Source organism: Oncorhynchus kisutch, linkage group LG25, assembly GCF_002021735.2.
Source record: "Oncorhynchus kisutch isolate 150728-3 linkage group LG25, Okis_V2, whole genome shotgun sequence".
NCBI lineage: Eukaryota > Metazoa > Chordata > Actinopteri > Salmoniformes > Salmonidae > Oncorhynchus > Oncorhynchus kisutch.
This window is the reverse complement of record NC_034198.2, coordinates 26,979,680-26,992,075: the sequence shown is the minus strand read 5'-3', so window position 1 is coordinate 26,992,075 and position 12,396 is coordinate 26,979,680. Positions and strand designations below refer to the sequence as shown.

At 43.6% G+C, this 12,396-nt stretch overlaps 1 protein-coding gene across 2 annotated transcripts in view; it reads right to left on the bottom strand.

The window, feature by feature from the left end:
* The window catches only part of akt3a (v-akt murine thymoma viral oncogene homolog 3a), a 127,439-nt gene that overhangs the window by 7,121 nt on the left and 107,922 nt on the right, over window positions 1-12,396 (bottom strand). For both annotated transcript variants that reach the window (XM_031805006.1, XM_020460604.2), the window contains exons 6-13: window positions 12,162-12,293; window positions 11,950-12,015; window positions 10,813-10,881; window positions 9,223-9,345; window positions 8,360-8,488; window positions 4,360-4,574; window positions 3,971-4,058; window positions 1,625-1,727 (exon numbers count right to left, since the gene is read on the bottom strand). In XM_031805006.1, coding sequence (XP_031660866.1) covers window positions 1,625-1,727; window positions 3,971-4,058; window positions 4,360-4,574; window positions 8,360-8,488; window positions 9,223-9,345; window positions 10,813-10,881; window positions 11,950-12,015; window positions 12,162-12,293 — 925 coding nt within the window. The remainder of the gene's footprint in view (window positions 1-1,624; window positions 1,728-3,970; window positions 4,059-4,359; window positions 4,575-8,359; window positions 8,489-9,222; window positions 9,346-10,812; window positions 10,882-11,949; window positions 12,016-12,161; window positions 12,294-12,396) is intronic.

Sequence of the window (12,396 nt, the reverse complement as noted above, 5' to 3'; positions counted from 1 at the left end):
AGGTCTGTGGTCCCATGGTGTTTATACAGATGAATGTGGTACCTACAAAGTACCTGCAAAAATCACTGAAGCTGGAGAGTCATATCTCCCTCACTAACTTTAAGCACCAGCTGTCAGAGCAGCTCACAGATCACTGCACCTGTACATAGGCCATCTGTAAATAGCCCATCCAACTACCTTATCCCCATACTGTTATTTATTTTATTTATTTTGCTCCTTTGCACCCCAGTATCTCTACTTGCACATCTATTACTCGTGTTTAATTGCTATATTGTAATTATTTTTGCCACTATGGTCTATTTATTGCCTTCCCTCATTTATCCTACCTCATTTCCACACACTGTATATAGACTTTTTATATTGTATTATTGACTGTATGTTTGTTTATTCCATGTGTAACTCTGTTGTTGTTTGTGTCGAACTGCTTTGCTTTATCTTGGCCAGGTCGCAGTTGTAAATGAGAACTTGTTCTCAACTGGCCTACCTGGTTAAATAAAAAATAAAATAAAAAACCTTCTGGCGTTTGGAAATTGCCCCCAAGGATGAACCAGACTTGTGGAGGAGGTCTACCATTTTTTTCTGAGGACAGCTGATTTCTTTAGATTTTTCCATTATGTCAAGCAAAGAGGCACTGAGTTTTATGGTAGGCCTTGAAATACATCCACAGGTACACCTCCAATTGACTCAAATGATGTCAATTAGCCTATCAGAAGCTTCTAAAGCCATGACATAATTTTCTGGTATTTTTCAAGCTGTTTAAAGGCACAGTCAACTTATTAGTGCATGTAAACTTCTGACACACTGGAATTGTGATACAGTGAATAAGTAAAATAATCTGTCTGTAAACAATTGTTGGAAAAATGACTTGTCACTTTCAACTGTGTTTACATTTGCAAACATTTCTAAAAAACAGTTTTTGATTGGTCATTATGGGGTATTGTGTGTAGATTGATTTTATTTAATCAATTTTAGTATAAGGCTGTAATGTAACAAAATGTGGAAAAAGACGAGGGATCTAAATACTTTCCGAATGCACAATAAATGTTTTGTCTTTTTTATTTTACCTTTATTTAACCAGGCAAGTCAGTTAAGAACAAATTCTTATTTTCAATGACGGCCTGGGAACAGTGGGTTAACTGCCTGTTCAGGGGCAGAACGACAGATTTGTACCTTGTCAGCTCGGGGGTTTGAACTCGCAACCGTCCGGTTACTAGTCCAACGCTCTAACCACTAGGCTACCCTGCCGCCCCCCTGTCTTGTCCATTCACCCTCTGATTGGCACACAATCTATGTCTCAATTGTTTCAAGGCCAAAAATCCTTATTTGACATGTCTCCTCCCCTTCATCTATACTGATTGAAGTTTAATTTTAGGTCGAATTCCAGGAGCCGCTTGTGAATTTGACAGCCCTAACGCAGCAGTTCCAACACTGCTAAAACTGCTATGCGGCTGTCGGCTGCGTGGCCCTAATACAATCTAGACCCAAAATAAGACATGATCGTCTAACATATGGAACGACGCTGTTATACCACTTGCACATCTAACATAGCCTGAGTAAAGTGTCAAGTAACAGTGTCTCACCTTTTAAACATTAGCAAAAAAGAATAAGAAAAAGTTTCACTCACATTTTTCAGGGGGAGTTATTGTAATTGTCTGTGCCGTGAATTCTTCGTCAAAATACCTGGTATCTGTCTCTGACGACACCTGAGGTTTGAAGGGCGGTATCAGCTAGGTAGGAGGGGAGGGAAACACACAGCACTTGTGTCACAGAGGTGTTGCAGCACACAGGCAGGACTGGAGGCAACGAGTTTACACCTCCCACAATGCATTTCACCTCCCTCTGCTACCAGGGTTGCATCATCTTAGGTGTGCACTGTGTCTGTGATGGTAAAGCACTGACAGAACAAGGATAACTTTCCTCTATCTAGACAGTGAGTTAGCAAACTATGATCAGGAATGCATACTGGTGAGGGGAGGAAAGAGTAGGAGTCCTGTAGGACTCTCAACATGATTCTACAATATGAATGTGTACATACAGTGGGGCAAAAAAGTATTTAGTCAGCCACCAATTGTGCAAGTTCTCCCACTTAAAAAGACGAGAGAGTCCTATAATTTTCATCATAGGTACACTTCAACTATGACAGACAAAATGAGAAAAAAATCACATTGTAGGATTTATGAATTTATTAGCAAATTATGGTGGAAAATAAGTATTTGGTCACCTACAAACAAGCAAGATTTCTGGCTCTCACAGACCTGTAACTTCTTCTTTAAGAGGCTCCTCTGTCCTCCACTCGTTACCTGTATTAATGGCACCTGTTTGAACTTGTTATCAGTATAAAAGACACCTGTCCACAACCTCAAACAGTCACACTCCAAACTCCACTATGGCCAAGACCAAAGATCAAATCAAATCAAATCAAATGTATTTATATAGCCCTTCGTACATCAGCTGATATCTCAAAGTGCTGTACAGAAACCCAGCCTAAAACCCCAAACAGCAAGCAATGCAGGTGTAGAAGCACGGTGGCTAGGAAAAACTCCCTAGAAAGGCCAATACCTAGGAAGAAACCTAGAGAGGAACCAGGCTATGTGGGGTGGCCAGTCCTCTTCTGTCTGTGCCGGGTGGAGATTATAACAGAACATGGTCAAGATGTTCAATGTTCATAAATGACCAGCATGGTCGAATAATAATAAGGCAGAACAGTTGAAACTAGAGCAGCAGCACAAAGGACTGTCAAAGGACACCAGAAACAAAATTGTAGACCTGCACCAGGCTGTAAAGACTGAATCTGCAATAGGTAAGCAGCTTGGTTTGAAAAAAATCAACTGTGGGAGCAATTATTAGGAAATGGAAGACATACAAGACCACTGATAATCTCCCTCGATCTGGGGCTCAACGCAAGATCTCACCCCGTGGGGTCAAAATGATCACAAAGGTGAGCAAAAATCCCAGAACCACACGGGGGGACCTAGTGAATGACCTGCAGAGAGCTGGGACCAAAGTAACAAAGCCTACCATCAGTAACACACTACGCCGCCAGGGACTCAAATCCTGCAGTGCCAGACGTGTCCCCCTGCTTAAGCCAGTACATGTCCAGGCCCGTCTGAAGTTTGCTAGAGAGCATTTGAATGATCCAGAAGAAGATTGGGAGAATGTCATATGGTCAGATGAAACCAAAATATAACTTTTTGGTAAAAACTCAACTCGTCGTGTTTGGAGGACAAAGAATGCTGAGTTGCATCCAAAGAACACCATACCTACTGTGAAGCATGGGGGTGGAAACATCATGCTTTGGGGCTGTTTCTCTGCAAAGGGACCAGGACGACTGATCCGTGTAAAGGAAAGAATGAATGGGGCCATGTATCGTGAGATTTTGAGTGAAAACATCCTTCCATCAGCAAGGGCATTGAAGATGAAACATGGCTGGGTCTTTCAGCATGACAATGAACCCAAACACACCGCCCGGGCAACGAAGGAGTGGCTTCGTAAGAAGCATTTCAAGGTCCTGGAGTGGCCTAGCCAGTCTCCAGATCTCAACCCCATAGAAAATCTTTGGAGGGAGTTGAAAGTCCGTGTTGCCCAGCAACAGCCCTAAAACATCACTGCTCTAGAGGAGATGGAGGAATGGGCCTTAATAGCAGCAACAGTGTGTGAAAACCTTGTGAAAACGTTTGACCTCTGTCATTGCCAACAAAGGGTATATAACATTGTATTGAGAAGTATTGAGATAAACTTTTGTTATTGACCAAATACTTATTTTCCACCATAATTTGCAAATAAATTCATTAAAAATCCTACAATGTGATTTTCTAGATTTTTTTCTCATTTTGTCTGTCACAGTTGAAGTGTACCGATGATGAAAATTACAGGCCTCTCATCTTTTTAAGTGGGAGAACTTGCACAATTGGTGGCTGACTAAATACTTTTTTGCCCCACTGTATTATAGAACTGCTATTACAGGCATTACCTTCTTATCATAAACATCTTGCCACTCGATTCCAGTAAAGAAACTATGTCCCATGATTTCTTTAGCATCATCTGGACCTCCTCCAAGTCTGTGAAAAGTAAGAACGTCACAAATTATTCAAAGGTTTGTCTGCCACCAAGACATTAGTGTTACAGTACGTTGAATTTGATGAATAGATATTATTGACTTGAAGCTTTTTAAAGTTAGCAGGGTTGGGGTTAACTGAGTGTAAAATTGAATTGACCTCAAACTGATAGTTAGTTTAAATAGCACTAGTGTATAGTCACTTCCAATGGGGCATTATTGGATGGTGAGCAGTGCTGCTTGGAGTCTGGCTGTCCAGGGTGTGTATGGCTGTCCAGGGTGTGTACAGTATAGCTGGCCTATACCTTTTGTTGGGGTCCTTTATGAGTAGTCCTGACAGCAGTGACTTGGCGTCTGACGACAGCGTGCGGGGGAACTTGATGTCCTCCATGAGGATGAGCTCAAACAGCTTCTCGTGGTCCTGGTTGTAGAAGGGCAGCCGACCGCACATCATCTCATACATGACCACGCCCAGGCCCCACCAGTCCACTGCCCGGCCGTAGTCATTGTCCTCCAGCACCTGGACAGACACACAGATCATGGAATAAGAACATATTATTATGAACTGTATGGTATCCCTATGAGACAGGCACTAACTCCTCTATTCAACATTGCAGTTCAGAGGAACAAACTGCTGCAAACTGGTCCAATCACCCCTGCCAACAACACACACACGAAGCACATCAACTTTGTTATTTCGCCAAGCGTTTTACATACAACCGACGTTTGACGCAAAGTTGGTTAACAAACGACCTGGTGGACATTTGACCCTTGCGAGTTTCTGTTTCCAGGTCCAGCTGGTTTACTATGACTAACACAAAGCCCTATTCCACAGCACGGTGTTCCTGTGACATGAGAACCCAACAGCATCATGCAGTGGCATCACTACATAGACTGCGATGGCTGTCACTCTGCTGCTGCTGCGTGTCACAGATGCCCCTGTTGGCCAAGCCAAGTGGCTGGCGCTGGAGGCCCTACCTGGCACGGGCAGACAGGAAACGCTCCTGGATGGACATAGAGGGCCTCGCCATCATGATGTGACCCGCTGGTTCAAGGGCAGCCCCACCAGAGAAAGAGAGGTGGATACCTGGCTACGGGAAGCATGGAGCCAGAGGAGCCACGGCTGAATCAAAGCCTTCTATCTGGGCTGCTGTCCTAATACACAATCAACCTGCTCTTCTCCTTCCCCTTCTCTTACATCGTCTCAGGTGTGCTGCCGTTCACCTTGTTGAAAAAGCGAGGGAGGAAGAGAGATGGAGGGAGTACAGGCTCCATTTCAGACCGTCGCTGAGGAAAGGCCTAATTAATATGACTACCTAACGACAAGTGGCGCTGGAGAGAGGCCAGTTAAGCATATGCTCTGAATCTCTAGAATAATAATGTCTTGTCTCTAATCTTAATGGGAAGTAGAACCTGGACATGTCAACGCAATGATCCTCCTCCGCTGTCTTAAAGAGTAGTCCTAACCAGAAAATATAAACCAAGACATCATGAAAACCTAAAAAAAAACATTCTGAATTTCTGGGCCCGTATTCATAAAGCATCTCAGAGTAGGAGTGCTGATCAAGGATACGTTTTGCCATTTTGATTATATTGAAGAAGACAAGGAGGACCTGATCCTAGATCAGCACTCCTACTCAAGACGCTTTATGAATACAGGCCCTAATCACTAAGAATTCAGTTAGACTGAACTTTAAATGACTGAAACAAGTTACTGTGTTTGTACACTACATGTAATCCCAAAAAGCTGAGAATTATAAAACTAAATAACACTGGAAGCAAATTGCTGGTAATAACACGTATTGAGCTTATCAAGACGGGCAACCGGCTGGATGGAAATCAGCATCACTGAGAGAAACAGTGGTACAGTCAAAGATGAACTATTCATGGGTTTGAACATAATGCTGGAGGGATAACACTGGATTACCAAGTAAAAACCTGAGGAGGAATGCTACCACGCACAGCAGATGGAATATCCTTCCCCCCTCATCAAACCAAAAGTTAGGAGAAAAAAATAGTTACATGTTTAATGCCATTTCATCACCTAGGGCCAGAGGTGTGTGTGTGTGTGTGTGTGTGTGTGTGTGTGTGTGTGTGTGTGTGTGTGTGTGTGTGTGTGTGTTTGTGTGTCTGTACATATGCATGTGTGTGTGCAGGGAGAGCTGGGACTGGGAGTTTGTCCTGGGACTGTAAACAGGAGCAGCTCGGGTGCAGGCAGGGATGCGATTAATACACACAGAGCCAGTTGGGGTCCCCCCTGTTCCAGAGCCACAGGCAGAGAGGCAAGCCTGGAGGGGAGGAACAGGCCCCGTTCGGACAGCCATGTGGCGGGGCTGCTGCTCCCAGGACTGACTGGGGCCCTTGGCAGGCTTGGCTGGGCAGGGACAGAGAGAGAGAGCCTTTGGCTCCACCAGCCCAGTTACCCAGCGGGGCACAGGGAACAAACACACAGCTCCGCCCGCCCAGCCTGCCCTAGCTTGTGTACACACACACACATAAAGAAACATACTAGTCTAAATGTACATATACACATGGTGCATAAATGTGCATTGAAACACTACAATATAAACAATTGAATATATTTTTACTGAGTTACCAAATCATTTGGTTATATCTTCCCAAAAGTATTTAACCTGCACATTTTTTTACTTTGTAAAAAAGACATGCATTTCAAAATGAGAAAGATATCACTGAGTTATTTCAATAAGGCTAAAGTAACCAAAACTAGGAGAGTATTTGTACAAAATGTATTATTAAGAAAAAATATTTTTGGTATTCTCATTTGCCCTTTCTAAACAAGGCAAATCAAATATATTTTACACATAAATAAAAAGAAAAACTATCTAAATGTAATTTTTATAACCCCAAAGCATTGGAATATTTTAACTTCCCTCTTTTAAATCCCAGCTACTTTGCATCTCTGGAACTTGGCGCTGAGTGTGTTCTGTTATTTTTACACCAGTGCGGCGGTATAGATTTCCAGGTTTCCCAGCCACCTTCTTCCAACCTCCCCCATCTGCCACCATCTGCCCCTATTTAGCATGTACTTTTTTGTGCAATCACATACTCTTGTGAAAAATAACCAACACTCAAATCATCTCCTGGCACAGCGGAGGGCCTTAGCAAAACAAAATCCAGCGCCAAATTGTCCTCCATACTTTTTAAAGTGGGATCTATGCCCCCCTCTATCCCATGCCTTTCTTCCCCCACCCGACCCACAGTCCTCACTCCTCTGCACTTCATAAATATGCATTGTAGTAAAAACCTGACACCATAACGTTGGTTATGTTTAAGCATTGGTTAAAGGGAAAAAATGGTTTGCAATGTGGTAAGTTTTTAAATGTTTTTTTTTGGTCATTCAGAAAGGACACCAAATACTTGTTATTGAGTTGTAAAATATTGTACATGTACTTTACTGTTGTTAATGACTAGAATATAGCAGTTCATTATTGAAAATGAAAGTGACTACTTAAAGCTAGAATCTGCAGTACACCACCTCTGTTTTGGTGAAAAGCTGAGAGATGTGTCAGGAAAGATGTAACCATTCTAAAATTCATACACAGAGCTATGGATGCAAGGTACCCTCCTTGAGGTTATGAGTGTTTGTTTACATTTACATTGTTTACAAACATTGGAGTAAAACCAGTTTATATTTTGGGTTCTGATGGGGTTTGACAATTTAACTAAGTTCATGAGCCATTTATAAGTTATATTGTTCAAGAATCAAAGAGCATACATCATTCATTTATAAGTCCAAAAATGGATGTAACAACTAAACATTCTAGCTTTAAATAAAGAGAGAAGATCAAACAAATTGGCCAATGAGAAATCACAGCAGAACGGTGTTTGATATAACTAGATTCCTCAATTTCAATCTTACAACTTCACACATCCACTTGTTTGTCAGCCTGGCGCCAGGGACAGTGTCTCCTATAGAGCATGTGAGGGGGTTTACATTATGCTCACTGTGAGAGGCAGTGTGAGTCCCAATGGCGTCATTAGCTATGGGACTCTGCCATGAGGATGATGTAAACCTGCTGCCATAGCTGCAAGCATTATTTGGCAGATGAATCTTAAAGTCTTGGCCATAAATAGGCTACAGTATCTCAATAGACTGGTTATTGTAGTGGGTTTATGATGTTTAGTTCTAAATCAAAGTGAACTGGGGTACACAACTATAATAAGGATGTAGACCTAATAAAATTGAGTTCTAAAGCTCGGGTGAGTTTTGTACTGTATGTCAGGGGTTTGAAGGGGTGAATATACCAGACAGGGAATGTGGGTTTAGAAGGGACAGTACTGTACCTCTGGAGCTAGGTACTCCGGCGTTCCACAGAAAGTCTTCATTGTAGCAGCATCTGTGATTCCTTCCTTGCAGAGCCCGAAGTCTGTGATTTTGACGTGTCCGTCTTTGTCTAGCATTAGGTTCTCCAGCTGCAGGGGAACAGGAAACGACTTTGAAAGCACTGAATGTCGAACCAGTGTGTGGGCAGAACAATGCCACAAGGACAGACAAGCACTGCAGTGCAACACAGTTAGAAAAAACAGGCTTATAAAAGCCCAGGGATGTTCAGCAAACTCAACGACTCTGACAACACATACTGCACTGCTGAGCTGCACAAGAGAAGGCAGTCTGTGATTCCTCTCTATGTCCCCCAAGTTTATTTGATCATTTCAAGTACACAAGAAAATGTACTGTCTGCCTCTGCCGCTACTCATGTCTCAGCCAGTAAAATGTGTGGTGGAGACACTTCACTTTACATTGTGAGGGAAGTTGGTCTGACCAGAGTCCCGTTAATAACAAGGAGGACAGTAAACGAGTCTCCTTCTTGTTCACAGTTCCTAGCAGATGAAGGGAAAGAAACCTCAAGCTAGTCAAGCCGTTCAACCTTTTAATTTTAATGGCAAACGCTTCTTTTTTCATGTTTCTTGGCTCCTTTCAGGCAGGCTTGGGCCAAGGCTGTAAGCGAAACGCTGTGTCATCTTTCACACACCCGAGAGAATTTTGATGTTTTTCAAAAAAAAACTCTCTCCCAAAACTGAAAACTCTGGAGCTTTTAATACATTCCCCACATCCCGTGCCACTCGCACAGGATAATGGGCCACATTAGGTGAGGGAAACAACAACTTCCCAAATATCTGATTACTTTCCCGCTTTTTTTGTTTACCTTGAGATCCCGGTACACAATCTTGGCGGAGTGCAGGTAGTCCAGAGCGGAGACTATTTCGGCACCGTAGAAGCGCGTGCGGTCCTCAGAGAACACCCGCTCTCTCGACAAATGGAAAAACAGCTGCAGGATAAACAGCAGGGACAGGATTGCAATAATTACTGATTTATTGGAGGAAATTAACACAACATAAACTGCCTCCCATCGCCATATTGAGATGATGGATGGTGGGGCCCTTGGAGGACGCCCGGCGAACTTAGACAGCAGCTGGCGCATCATCCCCATCTCTCCACCGGGTAGCCGGTGCAGCCTGTTAAATCAGCCTTTTAATCAATACACCAATCTTGTTAAAGGCAATCGGCGCCGCTCATGGGCTAACATCCCATTAAAGAGGCCGGCGCCCTTTTCTGCAATCATCTTTTCATTTTTGAAAGAGTGAGTATGGGAATACCCTCTCCTCCATTCTCTCTCTCTCTCTCTCTCTGTCAGATGTCAAGGCTCTCTGTAATTTCTCTGCCATCCCTCTCCCCCTCCTGTCTCCCTGCCCGAGCTCCTCTTGTACAAATTACCCAGGAGGACACGGGGCGGCACATCTTCCATTAATTGTTGAGGGAGGTTTGCATATGGCCGCTGGGGCGGTGCTAACGGCCTGCCTGATCAGCCTGACCAGCCTGACAGGTGGGGAGGAGAGGGGAGGTGTGGGGTAGAGGGGGGGCTATGGGTGAGGACAGGTGGGCCTTCATCAGAGCACTGGCAGCTGTGAATGCGGCAGGCAGGTTTGTAAAGATGAGGGAGGCAGGCAGATCGGCCCAGTAAGGTGAGGGGGTTCTGGGTTGGAGCTGGCTGGACTGATGGAGGGAGCAGGTGATGTTTAGACTGAGGGAATGAACGCAAGATTGCAAAGCATCCCGATTAAAAATGCCGTAAATCGAAATTTTTGCGAATCAAAAATCATTTCAGAATGTCATTTCAGTAATATCACCCATAGGTGTGTTCAAATGGGAAAAGGTTTGGAATGGTGACAGGTGGAGACCAGTTTTCTGGAAGCAGAAAATATCCAACTTTACCAGAGAGAAATACTGTGGAAGCGACAGAAGGAATGTATTAGACCATGATACATTCATACAATGCTCATTGGTCAATCTGAATTATTTCAGTATAGAATGATCCTGCAAACTCAAAAGTACAACATGAATCTTACATTCCACAGACGGGACCTACACAGGACTGACCGTGTGCTGTACTCCTCTGTGTGTGAGTGTATGGGGAACTTTCGAGAGAGAGAGACAGAGCCACAGACAGGACCTACACAGGACTGACCGTGTGCTGTACTCCTCTGTGTGTGAGTGTATGGGGAACTTTCGAGAGAGAGAGACAGAGCCACAGACAGGACCTACACAGGACTGACCGTGTGCTGTACTCCTCTGTGTGTGAGTGTATGGGGAACTTTCGAGAGAGACAGAGCGAGAGAGAGACAGAGCCACAGACAGAGAGAGAGCGAGAGAGAGACAGAGCCACAGACAGACAGAGAGAGAGAGAGAGAGCCACAGGCAGACAGAGAGAGAGACACAGATACTAGTCACGGCTTACCTCTCCTCCATTCACATATTCCATTACAAAGCACAGACGGTCTTTAGTCTGGAAGGAATACTTCAAAGACTGAAACAGGAGGAACAGAAACACAACCATCAGCTCCACAACCTGAGGATGGTTTTCACACCTAGCACATATGTATATTCTTGTTGTTATTCAGAGAGAAGTACATTTTCTATCCAGGGAGTACACATTAAACAAAATAACAGTTGCTCTTTGACTCTCTTAAGCCTTGATTGCAGATGTGAGAGAAGTGAAACAAGGTGGAACGTTACCGTGATGTCATATGAACCTTAATTGTTTTGCTGCATGTGTGTGTGTGTGTGTGTGTGTTTTTGCTTGTGTGTGTTTTGCAGCGAACAACAGCATCTGGAGTATCACTGAAATGACCTCTCAGTGGTGTCTTGTCGACAGATGTAAAGCTAGACTCGGGCTGTTCATTTCTAACAGTTTATCCACTGCATTATAATGAGTCTCTGGGGGTTCAGGTACATATAGGCTCAATGTGCTGCTAACTGCTTTTGTCTATTGTATGCATGGGTACATGTGAGCGTGCGTGCATGCATGCCTTTGTGTGAGTGTGTGTGTGTAGGGATGCGTACTCACAGTTAGGAAAGGGTGCCTGGTGTTTTTTAATACTCTGTGAGTGTGTGTGTGTGTGTAGGGATGCGTACTCACAGTTAGGAAAGGGTGCCTGGTGTTTTTTAATACTCTGTGAGTGTGTGTGTGTGTGTAGGGATGCGTACTCACAGTTAGGAAAGGGTGCCTGGTGTTTTTTAATACTCTGTGAGTGTGTGTGTGTGTGTAGGGATGCGTACTCACAGTTAGGAAAGGGTGCCTGGTGTTTTTTAATACTCTGTGAGTGTGTGAGTGTGTGTGTAGGGATGCGTACTCACAGTTAGGAAAGGGTGCCTGGTGTTTTTTAATACTCTGCTCTCTGTGAGTGTGTGTGTGTGTGTGTGTGTGTGTGTAGGGATGCGTACTCACAGTTAGGAAAGGGTGCCTGGTGTTTTTTAATACTCTGCTCTCTGTGTGTGTGTGTGTGTGTGTGTGTGTGTGTGTGTGTGTGTGTGTGTGTGTGTGTGTGTGTGTGTGTGTGTGTGTGTGTGTGTGTGTGTAGGGATGCGTACTCACAGTTAGGAAAGGGTGCCTGGTGTTTTTTAATACTCTGCTCTCTGTGAGTGTGTGTGCCACTTCATCCTGTGGGATATAAGGTAGAGAATAGAACAGTGCTTCTGAGACAGCGCAGCATATGAATATAACAGTAATTTCTTTATAGAACCTCATTCAACTTGCTACCAGTTAGGTTTAGTTTGATGAAGTAATTAACATGGAGTGAAACGTACCTTTGCAATAATGACTTCTTTCTTCAAAATCTTCATTGCATAATATTTCCCGTTAGCCTTCTCTCTCACTAGAATCACTTTACCAAATGTGCCTTTTCCCAGTAGTTTTAAGTAGTCAAAGTCATTCATTGTCTGAAAGAAACCGTAGGTCGAGTCAGTGCAGTTATAATAGTTGTAGAAAGCAGAATTTGTGTCTGATTTTAGAGGACTGGTGGGAAACTTAACACATCATTTA